General features: G+C 36.6%; 1 protein-coding gene across 6 annotated transcripts in view; it reads left to right on the top strand.

Moving 5' to 3' along the window:
* cabin1 (calcineurin binding protein 1) overlaps positions 1–22,753 on the top strand; it is a 154,608-nt gene that overhangs the window by 62,155 nt on the left and 69,700 nt on the right. For 2 of the 6 annotated variants that reach the window (XM_089119272.1, XM_089119273.1), the window contains exons 28-32: positions 1,504–1,545; positions 1,625–1,690; positions 7,618–7,797; positions 9,216–9,643; positions 21,821–21,934. In XM_089119272.1, coding sequence (XP_088975398.1) covers positions 1,504–1,545; positions 1,625–1,690; positions 7,618–7,797; positions 9,216–9,643; positions 21,821–21,934 — 830 coding nt within the window. The remainder of the gene's footprint in view (positions 1–1,503; positions 1,546–1,624; positions 1,691–7,617; positions 7,798–9,215; positions 9,644–21,820; positions 21,935–22,753) is intronic. The other 4 variants (XM_039675059.2, XM_039675060.2, XM_039675057.2 and 1 more) reach the window with 3 other exon arrangements.

Here is a 22,753-nt window from a genome sequence, read left to right on the forward strand (position 1 = left end):
GACTTGATCAATTCAGTGTCTTTCTGTATGTAGGCCCCGATAAACTCACAGCGAAGTTCTTTTTTTATTCCTTGACAAAGATTTTTTTTTAAATATTTTTAAAATTTTCTAAATATTTTTAATAAAATAAAAAAAAAATATATATAAAAAAATAAATAATAAATACATTTTTAATAATTAAATTAAATTAAATTATTTTTTTAATAATTTTTATTTTTTAAAATATTTTTTAGATTTTTTTAATATTCTTGCAGCGAAATGCTCTCTGCAAACAGCCCAACGCGGTCAGTGCCGCTGAGAGGAACAGTTAAGCATCTGACCGTAGCGATGTTGGATATGTTAGCATGAGGTTTTAATTTTCGCCACTCCACTAAAGTAACATCACGTCACATTTATTTATATAGCACTTTATACAATAGACCTGTATTACAGCAATATGCTTGAAAAACAGTGTTAATGCTTTTAATTCGAAAACCTTTTACATAAGCGCCACAGATTAATGGTAGTTTGATTTGGTGAGTTTTTTCACACCAGTTCATTCTTCGATTTCGCTTGAAGTATATCGGGACCTTAAAGGGATGGTTCACCCAAAAATGATAATTTTCATCATTTACTCCCCCTCATGTTGTTCCAAACCTGTATGAGTTTCTTTCTTGCTGAACACAAAAGAAGATATAGTTGATGCTGGACCCTGTTGACTTCCATAGAGTCTCAAAAACACAGAGAATTTTATTAAAGTTTGACGTGCCGTCAGGGCAACAGTATTTAAGAAATCAAGGATCATTTCACAGGTCAACATCTGCTCTGTTTTGACTTTATACTGATGAAGTTTGAAGCAAATCGGGTAAAAATAAGAGGGTGAATTCTAATCTAAATGACAGTTGTTTTTCATCTTGTCTACAGTAAATATATCCAAATGCTATACCTGATAAAAGGTATACTATATACTAAATTTGCTTCCATTCTTTTAAACAGATAGGTTATAAAAAACTAAATGTGAATTTTGACTTCTATTTAATTCAGATCTCATAAATCAGACCTTACCAGTACAGTCAGCATGAACTGATAGGTGTTGTCAGAGACAGAGAAGATACTATGGAAGTCAATGGGGTCCATCAACTTTCTGGTTACCAACGTTCTTCAAAACATCTTCTTTTGTGTTCAACAGAAAAAAGAAACTCATACAAGTTTGGAACAACATGACGGTGAGTAAATTATGACTTTTATTAATTTTGGGGTGAACTATCCCTTTAAAGAAGGGAAGTGAATGTCACGAAAACGCATGCAGGTCACATCTCACCTCAAAATTAAATGAGTAAATTAAATGATGACCCTTTTTCTTTTAGAATGAAGAAAATGAAGCCTGTTTTTTTTTTGCTTTGAGGCCTCATTTTCAACCCAATTAAGCTCAATTTTACCCCCCAAAGGTGGTGAAATACATGATCTTGCTTAGTTTTTGTGAGATTCACTTGAATAACCTCTAAAATGCTATCCATTTCTCAGCAGAACAGAAAAGGAAAGATCTGCTTTATTCACACCGCAATGGTACCCAAAAATATACACAACTGTATGGTTTTCTGAGTCCAGGTTATGCAAAATGTTCTAAACTGACTTTCCTCAACAGCTGACTTCTCACATGACCATGACTACTGCGTGTGTCTCTCTGCTTTGCGGCCAGGATCTGCGTATGGTACAGACGCCTTTCCTCGCACAACCAATAGTACAAAACTTCCGGCTCACCTGTCATCCCTCAAAAGCAGGGCTCAAGTTCCCTAAAGTATAGCAAGAGCTATTGTCAAGCACCATGTACACTATAGAGCTCAACAGTGACCATACACTTTTAGAAGATTGTTCAATATGGAGTTTCAAGCCTTTAAAGGAGTAGTTCACTTTAAAAAAAATTTCGCTGATAATTTCCTCACCCCCATGTCATCCAAGATGTCCACGTCTTTCTTTCTTCAGTCGAAAAGAAATGAAGGTTTTTGATGAAAACATTCCAGGATTTTCTCTATATAATGGAGTTCAATGGGAACCAAACGGTTCAAGGTCCAAAAGACACTTTCAGTGCAAACTGCAAACTGTTCAGGCTTTAAATGATTCCAGACGATGAATAAGGTTCTTATCAAGCGAAACGATCGCTTATTTAAAAAAAAAAAAAAAAGTTTACGTTTTATAAGCTCAAATGCTTGCCTTGCTCTGTTCTGTGACGCACGTTTGTGACTCTCCTTTTCAAACTCGTTCATCAAAATGAACCAAACGACTCGGTAAAAGATTCGTTCATTTTGATTCATTTATATAGACTTCAATGGGTCCAATGTTTTCAAGGTCCAAATTGCAGTTTCAATCCAGCTTCAAAGGCTTCTACACGATCCCTTTTTAACCACAAATGCTCTTCCAGCAACTCCACGATTTCACACATTACGTAATCACATTAAAAGGTGTTCCGGTTGAAAAATTAAAAGGTGTTCCGGTTCAGAAAGGTAGGGTAGGGTGAACAACTATCATTTTCTTCTCAAACTTCAAAATCATCTGACATCATTAGCCCTATTCGCACGGGATTAGTATTATCTGGGGTCCTTGTGTGAATTTGAAATTACGAAGCGAAGCCTGTGATTTTACCCGTCTGGAATCATCTATCGACTATAAATCCACTATATGGAGAACGTGTTCTTTTCCTCAAAAACCTTAATTTTTTTTCGACTGAAGAATGAAAGACATGAACATCTTGGATGACGTGGGGGTGAGTAAACTATCAGGAAATTTTAATTTTTAAGTGATCCAATCCTGTAATGCCAGTGGAAGTGTGGTACTCTAAGGCTGTGGAATCAGCAAATCTTTTGCGAATTTTATTCCCCATTTTATCCCCCATCTAAATGCTTCCAGTAATACCAGTTGACCGTGGAATATCTAGCAGGGATGAAATATCACAAACTGACTTGTGGAAATGGCATCCTATCACAGTGCCACGCTTGAAATCTCCGAGCTCTTCAGAATGACCTATTTTTCCACAAGTGTTGGTAAATGCAGACTGCATGGCTAGGTGCTTGATTTAACACACTCGTGGGAATGCGTCTGATTGAAACACTTGAATACAGTAATTAAGAGGTGCGCCGTCTTAACTCGTCCATATAGCGTACCTCAAACATACTCTCCTTCTTTAGCCAACCTTACCCAGCTATCCTGTTGGAATATGACGTTTGATTGACGAATTTCATTGGGAATGTGCAATTAAACACTTGAAAAGTACATTTGTTATTGCTTAATCTGTTTCACAATGAAGATTTCAAATGCTTGCTGTTGAGCTCTATTATTGGTCAATATTCTTAAGTCTTAATTCTCAGTAGCCATGTTTCCATCCACTTGTCAATCGAATTATCTGAAGTTGGGTAAAAAAACACATGCGAATAAAGCTGGTGAAAGTGTGTTTCTATCAAACGGCTTTAAAGGGATACTCCACTTTTTTGGGAAATAGGCTCATTTTACAACTCCCCCAGAGTTAAACTGTTGAGTTTGACCTTTTTTGAATCCATTCAGACGATCTCCGGTTCTGGCAGTAGCACGTTTAGCATAGCTTAGCATACATCATTGAAGTGCACAAGACCATTAGCATCTCTCAGAAAAAAATTACCAAAGTGTTTCGATATTTTTCCTATTTAAAACTTGTCTCTTCTGTAGTTACATCGTGCACTAAAAACGACGGAAAATGCTGCTGCACTCATGGTACGACAGTGAAGTTTCCTGATTATTCCGCAGGAATGAGAGTATAGTTCCTAGTCATATCAGCCTAGAAAATCGCAATTTTACATTTTCCGTCGGTCTTAGTGCACGATGTAACTACAGAAGAGTTGAGTTTTAATTTTAAATAGGAAAAATATCGAAACACTTTGGTAATTTTTTTGGGAGAAATGCTAACGGTCTTGTGCACTTCAATGATGTATGCTAAGCTATGCTAAACGTGCTACTGCCAGAACCGGAGATCGTCTGAATGGATTCAAAAAAGGTAAAACTCAACAGTTTAACTCTGGGGGAGTTGTAAAATGAGCCTATTTCCAAAAAAAGTGGAGTATCCCTTTAAAGCGAATAAAAACCTGTATGTAATGACGTCACATGCTGTTTTGCGATCAAATTGGTTTATCGAATTGATTTTGGCAGTAGCACGTTTAGCATAGCTTAGCATACATCATTGAAGTGCACAAGACCATTAGCATTTCTCAGAAAAAAATTACCAAAGTGTTTAGATATTTTTCCTATTTAAAACTTGTCTCTTCTGTAGTTACATCGTGCACTAAAAACGACGGAAAATGCTGCTGCACTCATGGTACGACAGTGAAGTTTCCTGATTATTCCGCAGGAATGAGAGTATAGTTCCTAGTCATATCAGCCTAGAAAATCGCAATTTTACATTTTCCGTCGGTCTTAGTGCACGATGTAACTACAGAAGAGTTAAGTTTTAATTTTAAATAGGAAAAATATCGAAACACTTTGGTAATTTTTTTGGGAGAAATGCTAATGGTCTTGTGCACTTCAATGATGTATGCTAAGCTATGCTAAACGTGCTACTGCCAGAACCGGAGATCGTCTGAATGGATTCAAAAAAGGTAAAACTCAACAGTTTAACTCTGGGGGAGTTGTAAAATGAGCCTATTTCCAAAAAAAGTGGAGTATCCCTTTAAAGCGAATAAAAACCTGTATGTAATGACGTCACATGCTGTTTTGCGATCAAATTGGTTTATCGAATTGATTTTGGCAGTAGCACGTTTAGCATAGCTTAGCATACATCATTGAAGTGCACAAGACCATTAGCATCTCTCAGAAAAAAATTACCAAAGTGTTTAGATATTTTTCCTATTTAAAACTTGTCTCTTCTGTAGTTACATCGTGCACTAAAAACGACGGAAAATGCTGCTGCACTCATGGTACGACAGTGAAGTTTCCTGATTATTCCGCAGGAATGAGAGTATAGTTCCTAGTCATATCAGCCTAGAAAATCACAACTTTACATTTTCCGTCTGTCTTAGTGCACGATGTAACTACAGAAGAGTTAAGTTTTAATTTTAAATAGGAAAAATATCGAAACACTTTGGTAATTTTTTTCTGAGAAATGCTAACGGTCTAGTGCACTTCAATGATGTATGCTAAGCTATGCTAAAAGTGCTACTGCCAGAACCGGAGATCGTCTGAATGGATTCAAAAACGGTAAAACTCAACAGTTTAACTCTGGGGGAGTTGTAAAATGAGCCTATTTCCAAAAAAAGTGGAGTATCCCTTTAAAGCGAATAAAAACCTGTATGTAATGACGTCACATGCTGTTTTGCGATCGAATTGATTTGAGACATTTTAAGATGTTTCCATTCATTTTCGCACTGAATCGAACAACATTCAAGCTAACTTTTGTTAGACAAAACGGATTGCGCCATCTACCAACAAATGATCATGTATTTCACAAGTTGAAGCCTAATAATGCTTATGTGCCAGCTGATAGCGACATATGTATGGGATAATGTATGCGAGGCGGTTGTTATTCGCTATAACAACCGTCTCGCTATATATTATCCTGCTTATTACATATAAATCAACCAAATAAATCAATAATTTGACACAATGTTCACAGGAACCCTTTGGTTGAAGCATTTTTTTTGCTTTGTCCACTTACACCTGTCTTTGTTGACATCCGCCATGTGTGCGCAAACAGACTGGCCGGAAATGAACTCGTCCTCTTGCGTGTTGCAACCATAAAAGGGCATCGCAAGTCATTATTTCTTCGGCAAATAACGTTTCCATCAGCTTTTATCGCATTAGCCGTATATCGATCAAGAGAAAATCGATTTTCATGAAATTCATCGAATTTTCATAAGGCATTTTTCATTCGATATCACTTAATTCGGATAAAAACATGGCTAGTGTTTATAAACTCTACCGGCTCTGCTTTTGAGGAAGGTGAACCGAACCCTGTTCTAATGTTTACTGTGGGTCACATTAGGGCTTGACCTTTGTTTTGTTTTTCCCAAAAGTCCTTTTCTTCTGTGCATTTAAATATTACAGCACTCTCACTCTGTTGGTGATTTCCCACCTTAATCATTTCTGAAACATACATTCCTTTAATTTTCCCTGGCCAACACTTCCCAGCACACACCCAGGTCACGTCTAGACTCTCATTGCGTCTTTAACATGCTCTTGAGCTCCTGATGAAATCTGTATCAGCCCAACTAATGGTCCTCCAGGCAGTGTTGGCCTAAAGCTGCTAATGCGCTCTGCAGGAAGCTGCAAGTTTGGGCTGACGCAGCGCCATTTCTCCCCTTCGGGTGCGTTGGCGTTCTCTGGAGGAGGGGACGTTGGTGTTGCAATGCACTTTGTTGTGTTATGGAGGTGATGGTGTGTGTGCTAATGAATTTCTACTCTCTGTGCCAAATGCTGACACTCCCAGCATGCTCAGGGGCCTTTTCTACTTGTTTGTGGGCAGAACAAGAGGAATCACGTTAACTTTCTTTTCTGGGCTGGCTGAGAAGCACAATATTTTTAAGCACTTTTAGCAGGCTGGCTGTGTTACCACATATCTTCTGTTGCTGCCCAACACTGTACCTATTAAAGGGATTGTTCACCCAAAAATTAAAGTTCTTTTAACATTTACTCAACACAATGCCCTTCCAAATCAGCATGATTTTATTTTTTTGGTCTTCTGTAGAACACAAACGGAGAGATATGTCTCTACTGATGTTGTTTTATACACCGATGGATATGCCAACCTAAAAATCTATAAGACTCACAAAATGTAATCTTGTGTTTCTAGACTTTATTTCAGACATTCAATCGAAAACCCATTGACTTGCTAACTCGTTTCCAGGCTTTAGGACTCAATCCTGCAGGTTACGATTCCTTTAATTTGTACACTGTAAAAAAATATTGATGGTTTAACTTAAAAAGTAAGTAACCTGGTTGCCTTAAAATTTTAAGTTGATTGAACTGGAAAAAGTGAGTTAATACAATGAAGGAGATTCATTTAACCATCAGAAACTCAAAATTATATGTTATCGGAACTAAATAAATTATTTAAGTTGATTTGACAAAAGAAAAAAAATGTTGTGATTACAACACTGTAAAAAATATTGTTGGTTTAACTTAAAAAAGTAAGTAACCTGGGTTGCCTTAAAATTTTAAGTTGATTAAACTGGAAAAAGTGAGTTAATACAATGAAGTAGATTCATTTAACCGTCAGAAACTCAAAATAATAAGTTATCTCAACTAAATAAATTATTATAAAGTTGATTTGACAAAAGAAAATATGTTGTTATAACAAATCTTGAAAATATTTTTTACAGTGTAGAAATTGAGAGCAGGATTGAAAGCACGATCTCTATATTGTAATCCAAATCCTTGTTTTAAGAAAGCCAGGTGCTGTACAGCTGCCATTCGTAATAATCTCATGCCTGCGAATGTTTCCAGTGTCCAGTGGAGGAGTTTATTACACAATTCATCTTGGTGACTGTGTTGATTTGTGGCTTGCGTGAATTGGGCTACTTGGAAACGCTCTGTTTTTTAATTGGATGAATCTTTACAAAGGACGGAGGACGGTCCTTTAGAATGAGTGTAATTGTGTGGTATATTTTCTCCCTAAATCAGAGCAAAGTCAGGACAGTGTTGCCGGCATGTCGGACTCCAGCTCCTTGCAGGATGTGTTCATGGACCCGACCAGCTCTCAGGACAGCAGCCACAAGGTCGATCCCGGGAAGTGTCGTGTTTTCCCGGAAGAATCAAATGCCATTGGAAAAGAGAAACGGGCCACAGGAGAAGACAATATAGGTAATGATCCTGACACATACTGTACACGCTGCCAAGTTTTTTAAGGTGAATAACAGTATTTATTGTAAATGTAGGGCCATTATATATTCAAATCCAGCAAAAAAAAAAAAAAAGTGTTCATAAACATCTGGGTAATTCACATGCCTCTCCATAGAGAGCTGTACATGCCATCTTGTGGTTACACCATGATTCTACGCCTTTTCTCTATACTGTAACCAGATGGCGCTAATTTTCTTCAAATTTTTTTTTTTTCCTGAAGGCCTAGACTATATTAAACTAAAATACTGCATTAATAATTTAAAAAAAAAAATATATATATATATATATATGAGTTCAGATGCAAAAGCCTCTAAGTGCCATTTGAAATTTTCTTCTAGAATGATCATTTTTATCAAGCTTGTATATTTAAGTTCAGTGATTTCACTTAAATGGCAATGATAATTACCTATTAATTGTTATTTAAGTGAAATTACTGAACTTAAATATACAACTTTGATAAAAATCATCATTAAAGAAGAAAATTTCAAATGTCATTTAGAGGCTTTTGCATCTGAACTCTTCATATATATATATTTACATTGAAAAAATAGACCATAAATATTGCATAAATATTAATAAATTCAATCAAATTGTCTCAAAATACTAAATTTAAAAGAATAAATATTATAGAACAAAAATAAATTGCATTGGTTTAACTGGGATGGAGGAAATTTCATTTTTAGGCCTCTGGCCAGGACGTGACTCATAAAGGAAGACCATCAGAGGGTTAAAACATTTTTTTTTTCTCGAGTGGTTCACATTTTGTCACCTTTTTCACCCCTGATGACTTTACACCCCCGTTTCACTGAAATATGTTGGATTTTGGGGAAATTCACTGTTTTGATAACAGTAGTGTTTATTTATTGTAAATGTAGGGCCCTATGAAATCCGTTTTTTATTTTTCGCCAAATTCCATTAAAATTTTGGGGGAATTAATTGTTTTTTTTTTTTACCCTTGACTGTTATTTTAGTTATAAAAAGAGTTTGCTTTTAAGGTTAATGATAAAAATGTATACAAATAAAATAGGAATGACCTTAAATTTATTTTGTTAACAGACATTTAGTCAGTAGCCTTTTCAGGACAAATACAGCATGATGCAACATAACACTCCACTCTTCAAGTAACAACAAAATATGCTTGTAAGCTTTAAACTGTCCAGTAAAATAAATTATATTAGTTTATATAAGTTTAAATAAAGTCACACTCTGTCTCTCTCTCGCCTAGTGTTGCTCACGGAGTTCGCTTCGCTTTTATCCAGTCTTGAAAGTTTTCATAAGATTCAGCCTATACACGATAGATTCTCTTTCCCTAATCGGTTGCTTTTTACAAGCAAAATGTGCAGCTGGTGGTCACCTCTGCCCTCTTAAAAATCCCACAGGCACCTTGGAGGACAAGAACATGGACATCAGCTCTGCCACACTGTCTCAAGAGTCTTCTGTCACACAAGAGTCCTCAGACACCACCTTATCCATCACCTCCCCTGAGGCCTCGGTCCCGAAGACCCCCACCACAGACACCCCGACCCAAGCTCCCGGTCTGACCCCGCACACCACCCAACCTCACAAACCACACACCTCGCACTCCCAGACGGGCTCCTCCGGCGAGGGCAAGCGCAGGCCCGAGCTGCCGCCCCCGTTCGAGGTCATCGAGCTGCCCAAGAGTCTGCCCGCGGGACGGGCAGAGCAGAGGAAAACACTCGTGGACGTGTGTGTGAGGTCTCTGTTCCTGTGTCTGAGTCGCTTTCCACAGCATTACAAGAGTCTGTACCGTCTGGCCCACCTGTACGCCTACAGCAGGACACACCAGGTGCGCACACACACTTCACACCGCACACCTGTCCTTTACATGAACATATACAGTCAAACCAAAAAATATTGAGACACCTTGCTATCCTCACTTTCAGAAATTAACTAGTAAGTAAAAAATATCCAAAATTATATCTGGTGTCTCAATCATTTTTGGTTTGACTGTAATTTGTTTGTAGCCTGAACTAAATTAGAGAGAATTTTTTTTTTTTTATAAAAAAAAAAAAACACTATTATATAAAGATTTTTTTTGCTTCTATAACCTTATGTTAGAATGAACTGTAAAGCCACATTTTAAAGGTGATATTAAACATTTTTTTTTCTCGAGGGCTTCACATTTTGTCACCTTTTTCACCCCTGATGACTTTACACCCGTATTTTACTGCAAATATGTTGGATTTTGGGGAAATTCACAGTTTTGAATCCAAAATATGAAGGACTAAAGTAGTATAACAGTAGTGTTTTACTCCAGATATTTGCAAACTTTTCTGTTCTGTTCTGTCTGTTCGACTGATCCTATCAAGCGTCACGTAATCGAGCACATGAAGCATGATGTAGTCGCACAACGATTATTATTATATCATTCATTTATTATTATACCATAAGGCATTATTTTATAAAACAATATGACATAATAATATTCATGATATATATTAATGCTACAATCTTTTACGCCTCTCATGAGTTAAAAAAAGTTTCGGTAACACTTTATTTTACGGTGTCCGTGATACAGAGTAATTATTTAATTAATTGCTTAGTAGTAGTAGACATTGTAATAACATGTAACAAAATGTAATTAATATGTAACTAAGTTAACAGACTGTACTTGTAATTACAATCATGTAATAGGCAGCTACTGTTACACATGTAACAGTTTGAGTCAGTTACATACGTGTTACTGACAGTGGTGGAATGTAACGAAGTACAAATACTTTACTTAAGTACATTTTTCACGTATCTTTACTTTACTTAAGTAGAATAAATAGTGCATACTTTTTACTTTTACTTTGCAATTATTCTACTTTCTACTCCACTACATTTCTACAACTTCTGTTACATTTTCGTTACATTTTCTGATCAGTTTTTCCCCTGCCAAAACGTAATCTGACCGTCCGTTCGTTGCACGTTTGTCTCACCAGTGACGTTTGGTTGCCATAGATACATCAACTAAATGCGTCTCGCACGCAGTGTGTTTATCATGCAACTCATTCGCGAAAATTTGTTTTTACGTGCATAGGAAACACACCGTGTGTAATATATGTTTGGTTTGGTTAGGATTATGGCAAGCCAAGAGGTTCAGAATTACACCATAAATGAATCGCGTTTACTGCCAATAGTTATTAACATATAGTAAGGATAAGCATGATATTTCCTAATTGCAAGCTTGTTTCAGAAATGGTGACATTTTTTTCCATCATTATTGAACATCATTATAGGAGTAGGCTATTAGGTTAAATGAGTTAGAATTAAATGTTTTATTAATCATTAGAAAATAGACATTAAGAGAATCAATTGTTATGCAAGTACTTTTACTTTTAATACTTAAAGTACATTTAAAATAAAGTACTTTTTACTTTTTACTTAAGTATGGTTGTCATTGTGTTACTTCTACTTTTACTAAAGTAAATATTTATCTGGGTATTTGTACTTTTACTTAAGTACTGAGATTCAGTACTTCCTCCACCACTGGTTACTGACTTGGTACAATGTAACAAGTATTTAAATATGTTACTAAGGTAAAAAGCCTGCAGTTACACATGGTCATTTTGTACCTTCTAAAATAAAGTGTATCAAGTACTTCATGAGTATCTACATACCTTATCCATCTGAATTAACCCTCTAGTTCACAGCTTAAATACATGTAGTAGCTTCTTAATTACATTCAATTTACTAAATATTACATAGGGATAAGCAACGTAAAATAAATTGGATCAAGATTGTACTTACAGTAAGTGTACTTCATGTGTATCTACATACCTTATACACATGAAGTACACTTAAGTACAATCTTGATACACTATTTTAGAAGGTACAAAATTACCGGCTTTTTTCATAGTAACATATTTAAGTACTTGTTACATTGAGTAGTACAAAGTACTTTCTTATATAATTACATTGTAGCAAGTCAGAAACATGAATGTCACCGACTCGGCCTGTGTAACAGTAGCTGCCTATTACATGAGTGTAATTGCAATCTGTAAGTACAGTCACAAACTTAGTTACATGTTAATTACATTTTGTTACATGTTATTACATTATGTCTACTACTAAGTAAATAAGTAATTACTCTGTATCACGGACACCGTAAAATAAAAGTTATTAACTAGTTATATAAACTATCAAGGCAATTTTTTTTTTAAATAATCCTAATAAAAATGACAAAAACACAACAAAATGACACACTTTTAACTAAAATTAAAATAAGAAAGTCTTCAAAATATTAACAGAAACTATAAAAGTATTTCAATGATGCTAAACTAACACAAGCTTCCACTTTAGCTCCTGGTTGAAATGTCATTTTCACCACAAAATAAAAAATATAATTTAATGTGAAAAAAAAAAAAACTGCCTTAAAAAACAAATACCTCTCTGCTCTGTACATACAGATGCACTTTATTCATTTAATATAATAATCATTTATTTCTCATTCTAGGACTTACATAATCGCCTTGGAAACAGGCTTCGTTTTCTCTATGCGCATTATTGATTTCTGTGTGACGTATAAACATGAGGTCAATGAGATTCATCTCATTTAATTCCACTTTACACTTAGGCCATTGGTTTAGTCAATGTTGGGCCTCTCAAAACAACGTTTTCCACGTTTTCCGTGGCTTATAGTTACACTTATGGTTGTCTCTTCACATAATGCTGGGAATTATTTAGACAAATGGTTGAGCTTTATAACAACGGTTTACTGCGCAAGAACGCCAGCATCCACTCCAGATATAGGTTTATCTGTAATGTTAATTCAGCCAAGAGGATGATATCATATTCCCCAGCAGCAAGCGTGTGTGTGTTTGTGTTTTGAAGCCAGTGCGCAGTAGATGACACAACCCACAGATATTAAGACCGGGTGTTGAAAACTGTGCCCACTCGCCTCATAGGTGCAAAAAGAGCAGTAGAGCCAAGTTTATCTCCATGCCAGAGTGTTGTGTAACACCACTGACCACTAAACAAACCACTTATGCTCTAATGCAGACGCTTCAGTTTGCTTTTGTTTTGTGGTTGAGATGTGGAGTTGATATGTGTGCACACGAGGCCAGTGGGGATTCCCTTACTTCACATATGTGGTCAAGTCATGTAAAACCCCATGCTAAATACATCAACATCCTGCTGAATTTGGCTAGCGGCGTTTGTTAGACACAGCAAGCACTTTTGATGTGATATAGTATGCAATATAGAGGGCATCAGGTGCTCTATCTACTTACTATATATCAAAAAAAAAATTAATTCATTTATTGTAATTCATCTATCTGTTTTGATAATTATAATATGATATATTTGATATATGCCCGGTTTCACAGAGAGAGCTTAGATTGAGCCAGGATATAAATATGCCTTAGAAAAAAAAAACACATTACTGGTGTGCATCTTGAGAAAAAACAATGACACTGACATATTTTAAAAGGAAGAAATTGTGCGCGCATCCAAAATACGTTTGGCAGGTGCTCGATCAAATGAAGCATCAAATTCAAAATAAACAAGAGTCGGCTCACTGCCACTTCTGCTCCCAAGGGTTTATTAAAATGAAGTGTGAACATCACACCTGACCTCATTAGTGAACTAATTACCTAATCATCCAATGCAGTAACGACCTAATCAAACACAAATGTAATCACTAAAAAATTCACAACAAAAAATATTCCCAAGAAAAAAAACATTTCAAATCAAACTCCATATTGAAAGCTTTTGGAGAAAGAGTATTAAGTGTAAGTATGTAAACCAGGGGTCTCAAACTCAAATGAACTGGGGGCCGCTGGAGATAGAGTCTGGGTCAGGCCGGGCCGCATCAAGTATTCCAAAAAATAAAAAAAATGTATTTAAGTATTCCAAAAATTGAGCACAACTGATCCAATCTTCTCAATCTTTATTATTAACGTTTCTTCTGAACTGTTCCTCTGAATTTGAACATTCCTTTCTGTACATGATTGGTTCTTCATGAGCTGTCCTTGACAGTTGACAGTTTTACAAACTTTCTTTGTCTTTTTCTTATACATGTTGTGATGATAGTCATATTTGCTTTTTATTTTCTTTACACAACACTATTATATTGATTTTTTTTCCCCAAAAGGCACATTTCCTTTTATTATACTTAGAAAAACAATTACTGCTTTTGAAATACAAATAATTCTTTCTACACATGTATAGTAAATTACTGACAAATTACTGACTCAGGCAAATTACTGACTTTGCACATATCAAAGCAAACCTTCTTATCAACCATTACATGAACTAGTTCAAAGTTCAATTCACAAATTTTAAAATGAACTATTTCAGTTCATATTTCAAAAATGAACTAGTTCTTTTTTTCCATATGTTGCTGCGAGCTTCTTTTTTATTATTAGGCTATTATTATTGCCACAACACAACCACAGATAACTATCATTTTATCGACGGGCAAAGTTTGCACAGACATGTAAGATTTTCCCATCCTCACCGACCTCATAAAAGCCTTTTAAATTATCTTACGACGCCTCCTCGCTCCTCGGTTCACAACCACTTGAATGAACGAGTTCACTGTGACGTTCATCAGTCAGTAATACAGTAGGCTACGTTCAGTTCACGTTCGCCCAAAATATGAACGAGTTCATTAACTATCGTTCATTGAACGCGTTCAGACACATATTACAAGATCAAAATGATTATTCTCACATTGTTTTAGAGCAGGGGTATCCAACACGTCGCTCGCGAGCTATCAGTAGCTGTGGCCTGATTTGGTGGTGGTAGCTCGCCTGTTCACATATCGCGCTCACATATTTTGCACGCTCAAGTACGTTTCAGATGTAGGCGCGCATCAAGCGCCGAGCGCGCTCATAATTGAAGCGACGCGCTCATTTTTTCCAGGCGCAGTATATTTGTACTTCGTGGTTGTCTGACAACTATTGACAACAAACCCACGCTAAGCTGTCACGAGACTATATATGGTAGCCCATAAGGGATAAAAATAATAATAATTAAAAAAAAACGCAGCAAACGCAACGGCGGGCCGCACTAACATTAAACTTTAATATCAAGTAGGGGGCCACAAAATATCATCCCGCGGGCCGCAAATGGCGAGTTTGAGACCTCTGATGTAAACGGAAGAATTGTTGCTTGCCTGACGAGGACCCTTTGGGTGAAACGTTGTTCGTTTTAACAAATCATTGGGAGCAGAACTGACATTTTTTTAAGAAATGTTGCTCAAACAGCTCAAACATGCATGTTTTAAAGCTCGTCTGTGAAACCGATAAAGTCATATTGATTTAATAAGGATTAAATTCATTAATTGACTTAATACATTCATATACAATTTTAAATAGATTACCATTCAAATGTTTGGGGCCAGTGTGATGATTTTTGAAGCAATGAATTCATTTATTCAGCAAGGATGCATTAAATTGAGTTAAAGGGTTAGTTCACCCAAAAATGAAAATTCTGTCAGTATTTACTCACCCTCATGTTGTTCAACCCCATAAGACCTTCGTTCATCTTCGGCACACAAATTAAGATATTTAAGATATTAAGATCGCTCCTGCATACAGTCCATAGGCTTCTTGAGGGAATGACACTTGCTGGCATTGAAAAGTCATTAAAGACATCGTTAAAATAGTCAAAATGACCACAGGCGCTCAATCTTAACTATCAAACGACGAGAACATTTTTGTGCGCAAAACAACAACAAAAATAACAACTTTATTTCAACTATTCGTTTATTTCTCCCTCTGCAGAGTCAGGTTACTAGTTTAATAGCGTAAGCTTCTGTTATTGTACGTCACACGCATCACACACATGACCAGCGTCGGCCAATAGTGAGCATGCGTGTGACGTAGCTTTACGCAATCACACTACGTTAACTGACTTACAGGCTCATGGAGAAGGAAGTGAATAGTTGAAATAAAGTCGTTATTTTTGTTGTTTTTTTGCGCACAAAAGTGTTCTCGTCGTTTGATAAACTTAAGATTGAGCCCCTGTAGTCACTTGGACTATTTTAACGATGTCTTTAATGACTTTGAGGACAGCAAGTGTCATTCCCTCAAGAAGCCTATGGACTGTATGCAGGAGCGATCTTAATATCTTAAATATCTTAATTTGTGTTCGTAAGATGAACGAAGGTCTTACGGGGTTGGAACAACATGAGGGTGAGTAAATATTTTTGGGTGAACTAACCCTTTAATAGTTACAGTAAAGACATTTATAATGTTACAATAAAAAATGCTGTTCTTTTGAACTTTTTATTCATCAAAGAATCCTGAAAAATTGTATCAGGTTTTCCACACTGATAATAATCAGAAATGTAATCATATAATCAAATAATCATATTAGAGTGATTTCTGAAGGATCATGTGACACTGAAGACTGGAGTAATGAAAAAAAAAAAAAACACACAACAAAGGAAACTCTGTAACTGTGTGAATTAAGCGAACAAGTGTGTTATTGAGCTTTTGAAATCTCTTAGCTGTCCAACAGAAAAAAAAACATCTCTGCATCCCTTTTGAACCCTGCCGATGTTTATCCTTGTTTTTGCGTGGCCCGGTCCCAGTCTCTTTTTTTTTCTCTACCCACTCTGAAGTCTGAAATCTTTTGGGTTTTACAACAGGTGAATCTCCAGTTGTCACTGGTGATTGTCGTTTAAACCTTTCTGGATCCGCCATAAGTTTAATTATTTAAAGTGCTGTGAGAAAAGGCTATACATTTCCACCCCCAACATCCTCACACGCAATATAGCCGACTACCCGGGACTCCTTTATGCGTGCAGATGTGACGTAATGACACAAAGACATGCTCGAATTTCCCGTGGAAATCCACCAGTACCACTGGGATTAAAATCATTATTACAAGCTTACCGTTTTGAATCGACCGAAGGCAAGCAGAGAGTTTTGAACACTGGCTGGTTTTATTATTATTATTATTATGGATAATTTTTAACCCGAAAAAGTTATGGCTTTAAATGGTAATAATATTTCACAATATTAGTGTTTTTACTGTAATTTTACTAATCTATTTATTTAATAACGAAATAAACTGTCAGAATAAACAGATGACTTAAAATGAATCAATCAAGCCATCTCTATTAGATAATTAATCTTCTTAATTAACTCTATTAGTGTCAGTTTAAGAACAGTTTGACCCTCACTGAATTGACATGGTTGACATCAAAATGAAACGTCACCTCGTCTTCATCTTTTACCCAGACTCTTGACTACCAATGAAAACTAGCCTTCGGGATAATTTGAGTACATTTACATTCATGAATTTTGATTTAATGTACACTGTCCCCTTTTCTAAATAAATAAAAAATAATTAAACTCCGTGTGGCGACACATGTGGAATTTTCCTTAAGCCACATAGATAAAATCGTGGAGCAAAATTATGATTTATGTTGATGATTAAGTGTTTGAGACTGACTCATGATGATGCAAGTGACACGCCGACCTGCAGTGTTTGTCACTAATATGCAAGAAAAAATGCTTTTTTCACAATGACATTTCTTGATGACAATAATGCAGACTTCTGTTTCATGGCCAGTATGAAATATGTGGTTGTAAATTAAACATTTCTGCTACATGGAAGAAAGAAATATTGAAAGTGTGGGTTTGGAGCCACTATATCTTGTCATCTCTCTCTCTCTTTCCATTGCATGTGTATTTGTGCTCTTTGTTGACATTTTTCCCAACCAAAAGGACTCGCATATATCATCTCCATTCCTTCACAATGAGAAATCTCTCTGATCTTTATGTAGAGATTGTTTAGCTCTGAAATGTAATCGGCCCGCCATGACAGGCCAGAGATTTCATAACCGCAACCACGATGCGTTTAATCGCGTCCAGCACGGTGAAAGCGTGGAAATTTAGCTCTCAGATTTAATGAATGGCCCCCGTTTGTACAGTGTGTGACACACAGCGAGAGAAACACGTGTGTCTGTATCCTAATAAAGAAGTCAGACTGCAGCGCTATGATGTTATGTGTTCATTAACAGTGAATTAGCGGTGTGGAAATGGATTTGATGGGATGATACAGTGTAATTATATTGGAGTGTCACGAGAGCTTTGATTAGCTTTCAGTCTTTGCCGTCTAATGGGAGCTGTTTGTTTACATTTTAAAGTCGTTTCTTGTGTTTTTCTGGTTTTGGTCAAGCATACTACAATATATCAACAAAATGCTAAAATAATTTTGAACCTTGTTTTTTTCAATGGTCAGATTCGTCACTTGAAAATATATGCAAATTAGTGCATATTTAATTAGATAGAGTCTGATTAGAATATTTAAACATAAAATTACAGAAAACTTGCAAAACATTTTTGTCTCGTATTCATGTGAGTAATCAACTGGTAAAGTTTCATGGTGATATCTGTAAGTTAAAATTTTTACCCTATTCACTTGTAGTGATGTCTCACCCTTTAGTGTCCCAAATCCATTACATTTTTAAAACAGTATTATCCTATACTAAACCTAAACTAATCTTGACAAACTATATATCATTTGAAAGCTTAGAATCTCTAGTTTTCATATTTGATTGATTTTCAAAATATATTACAGAGGAGCCATAATTTATCAATTTGCAACAAGAATTTTTTTTTTATAATCTAAGGTGTGTTTAGACCTTTATTTTGAAATTATGATGAACATGAAAAATCATGAAAGAAGGGTAGAAACCTGTTTGTTTTCATGCCAAGAGTTCAAAAGAAAGCCTTCATTCAATTATTTTATAATAATTGTTATTTCATATGGAAATGGGGGCGCCCTTATATGGGCAGTAATGGAGTCTGGTTGTGCCCTAGTGAAAAAGTTTGGTACTGCGCCCAAACAAAATCTCACTGAAAGCTCATTTTTTGAGATATCAACCTAAAATTTGAAACACAACTTATTCAGATTTTTGGCTTTTTATTTATTTATTTTTTTTGCAGTTTTAGAGTCGCCCAGGTTTTGAAAATATATATTTTATATAAAATATGAATAATGAAATTTTTATATATTTTACATTTTCATAAACTCAAACTTCTATAACTTTTTTCTGTTTCACATTCTTAATTTATTTCACTTGTAAAAAAATCTGCCAAATGTCTTCTTTAAAACGAGACCAATCTTACGTCTATATTCCAAAGCATTCTTGAATTACAACCATTTAAGTTCGAAATGTGCATTTTCATCTATATTCAAAAAAGGGGGGGTGACACTTAAGGGGTTAAAGTGCCAATTGGTGGCCATCTTGAATTTGAAGGTCAAAAATAGGTAAGATCAATAAATCTACATAATTTATGAATTTCTTGACCCAAATAGTCTCAGAAACCATGTATTATGCAGCACTGTGGGCAAAACCATTAAAAAGTTAACTTCCAGGTTGGCCGACAGCAGCCATTTTGGATATCGGGCTCTCACAAAATTTCCCCACGTTTTTGTGAGGGGCACCCCGGCTCATTTTTTTCTTTAACCTTTATAGATGACCAATCCAGTGAGAAACGAACCTTTGATCTTCACGGTCACGGAACTGCTATATATGACCCAACTATTATTGCGAGAGGAAAAATGTACGTTTTAGTCTCATAACATCGGTTGATGGAAACGCCGTCATTTAGAAAATACCGCAAACGTTTTGCGAAAATCTGCAATGGAAACGCGACTACTGCATAATGACACTTTCGCGTAATACAGTGTTTATCACCTAATGCAATATACAGTATATATTATCACTGGATACACAGCATTCAAGCTTTTTAATTGATATGTTTAAAGGAGAACTCCTGCGCAAAACGAACCTTTGGTCTAATTACACATTGTTACCTAGTCAACCGTTATCTGAGATTTGTTTTCATGATTGCCGAATGTAAATAGTTTTATCTCTAAAAGCAGTTTAGCCTATAACGCTAGTATAACGCTAGTATATGGGGCATAGAGTAATGACAAATAAAAATCGCTTGTTATTAATAATAAGGGTCTCTACATTCAAACCGAAGCATTGAGAACTTTGTCAGTGTCCATACAGTTTAATAAGCAGATATTTTATACACACAGTCAACTTCGCGAATACAGGAAGAAGCCATCTTTGAAAAATAGTCTCTACCAGTCGATCTACGAACGCCGATCCAAGTGCGCTGGTGAGATGTGAATAAGGTGATAAGGTGAGCGCGAACAGTAGGCTACGTGTACATATTGAAGAGAAGAAAACGGTTCGTGTTTGTGTTCCTTCTGGAAACAACGGACCATATGAGATTCTGCACAGTTCAGCGCACTTGGATCGGCGTTCGTAGATCGACTGGTAGAGACTATTTTTCAAAGATGGCTTCTTCCTGTATTCGCGAAGTTGACTTTGTGTATAAAATATCTTCTTATTAAACTGTTTGGACATTGACAAAGTTCTCAATGCTTCGGTTTGAATGTAGGCACCCTTATTATGCTGTCGTGTTAGTGTGGGGCTATTTTGAGCCTTATTAGTGGTAATAAAAAGCAATTTTTATTTGTCATTACTCTATGCCCTATATCAGTGTTTCTCAAACTTTTTCAGCCCAAGGACCACTTTATCTTCCATTTTTTTTCTGAGGACCACCTAACAAAATCCCACTCTAACATGCCCCCCCCCCCACACACACACACACAAAAAAAAAAAAAAAAAAGTTGTAAGGATAAGCTAAATTTAAGTTTAAATTTAACTCCTAACTGAGCTTTGACTGATATAGGCTTTTCATTTTTCTGTCAGTGAAGAAAGTAAACATAGGGTCAACTGATATAGGTTGATTTTGCCTATGAATAATTGTTTTATTTACTGAAAGCTAAAGCTTGGTAATTAAGTTTATTAACCCTTTCACACGTAAGTTTAAAATATTCTAACTGACCCCCCCCAGCGTGAGTTTTTCAAGGCGACCGTTATTTAGAACTTGCCACTTTAATGTTTCCATGGTGACGCGTCTTTGCTTGTCACGTGACACAGCACAACCAAAACACGGCGCTGAATGAAGGATGATCTGCTTTTGTGTCATTTTTCCTTTTTTGTTAAAAATATTCATAAATGTATTAGCTATAACATGAAACACTGATATTCCGATTGTCAAATATGTGCAAGTGGATGGGTTTGACATGGTTTAAACATCTTTATAACGATCGCGTTAGTTGAGCTTTTAGATCTTTTTCAGTTCAGAGAATCACATCTGTTGGATTTACAACGTCAATTCCTCCACTTCTCACGAAATACATGATAGTAAGTGGCTGGTGAACTGGGAGAAGAATAGGGTCAAATGTAAAGCTACTTACACAATGTGTATCTGATATGAATAAAACGTGTTGTCTTATTATAACTGAACGGATTATTGCCGCTTCCATAGACATCAGTGTGTATTTTACAAACTCAAAATCATTGTTTTGCTAGTACTTATGTGTATTTAAATGTCTGAAACCTAAAATAAACATTGAAAACACTCAATAGTTGTGTTCTATGACAGCTCTGAGTGCGTCCGTCTCTGGCTTAGCGCCAGCAAGTTTGAATTTAGCAGTTGCTGACGTGAAGCACTGAACATTCTAATCACACCGGTGTGATCGTACGCTCCAGGGATCAGCCAAGAAGACTGATCACACTGGTACGTGCGAAAAAGTGACGATTTTGTAAACACTTGCCTAGTTTAGGTCATCTTTTCGCGGACCACTAGGGGGCGATGGCGGACCACACTTTGAGAATTACTGCCCTATATACTAGCGTTATACTAGCGTTATAGGCTAAACTGTTTTTAGAGATAAAACTATTTACGTTCGGCAATCATGAAAACAAATCTCAGATAACGGTTGACTAGGTAACAATGTGTAATTAGACCAAAGTTCTCCTTTAAGTTTAACCCACTGCATACTATTTTTTAAATAGTATATACTTGCGCAGTTAAGCAGGACTCTAGTATTGTACGAGAGCGAAGCATGCAGGTTTTCCCCGCTCAAGTCATCACACACACTCCTGCCTTCCTGCACACAGAACTGACTGAATATATTTGTGTTTTCGCAGAACCTGCAATGGGCACGAGATGTGTTGCTAGGGAGCAGTGTCCCATGGCAACAGCTGAAGCACATGCCGGCACAAGGACTTTTCTGCGAGAGGAACAAGACCAATCTGTTCAACGTAAGTCTCACACACACACATGCAGACGCACTTGCATGTCAAAGTTCCCCATATCGTGACACATTGGGTTTCCAGCGGCAGCATGATCCAGTGTGAAGACATTAATGATGTTCTGTTCATACACGTGTGTGTGTGTGTGTGATTCAGTGCAGTGAAATCCCTCCACACACAGACACACACTCTCACACATAAATCCAGAGAGATTACGACTCCGCACTGAAAATGCCCCAAACTGGCTGGATTTACAGTCCTCACTGCGCACCATGAGGCAGACAGATGGCATCACTATGGTGTGTGTTCATATGTTGTTGCTGTGTTTCCCAGTGGCCTTTTGGCGCAGTCGTACCTAAGGCCATGGATTAGTGTGTGTGTACCTTTGGCTGTGGATGCGTTCGCTGTGAGGAACAGCCTGTGGGTTGGCACACGGCAGTATAAAAACACTTGTGCGTCTCGTCTCGTTGGGCTTCAGAGCTTTGCCCACTAGGATGCCCACCTGTCCTCCGCTTATGGGAAAATCCTCACGCGCACACACACAGCATCCGGTGCGGGGCTCATGAAAGCTTCTGAAGAGCTTTTGCACTGAAGTGTAGTGGCTGTTTTTTAAGGTTATCTCTACAGTTGTGGTACCTAGACCCTGTTTACAGCTGGTATTAAGATGTGTTTCGGTCGATCGGATCACAAGTAGACGAGACAAACACTTTCCCATTACACCTGGTGTTTTAATCCGTCTCTTCTGTCCACTTTCAAACACTTCTGTCCTGATTTCTTGGAGAGGAGGGTCTATAGGCGGGTCTTTTCAGATTTATTAATCTAATGCAG

Source organism: Pimephales promelas, chromosome 14 (genome assembly GCF_988280905.1).
Source record: "Pimephales promelas chromosome 14, fPimPro1.hap1.1, whole genome shotgun sequence".
Taxonomy (NCBI): domain Eukaryota; kingdom Metazoa; phylum Chordata; class Actinopteri; order Cypriniformes; family Leuciscidae; genus Pimephales; species Pimephales promelas.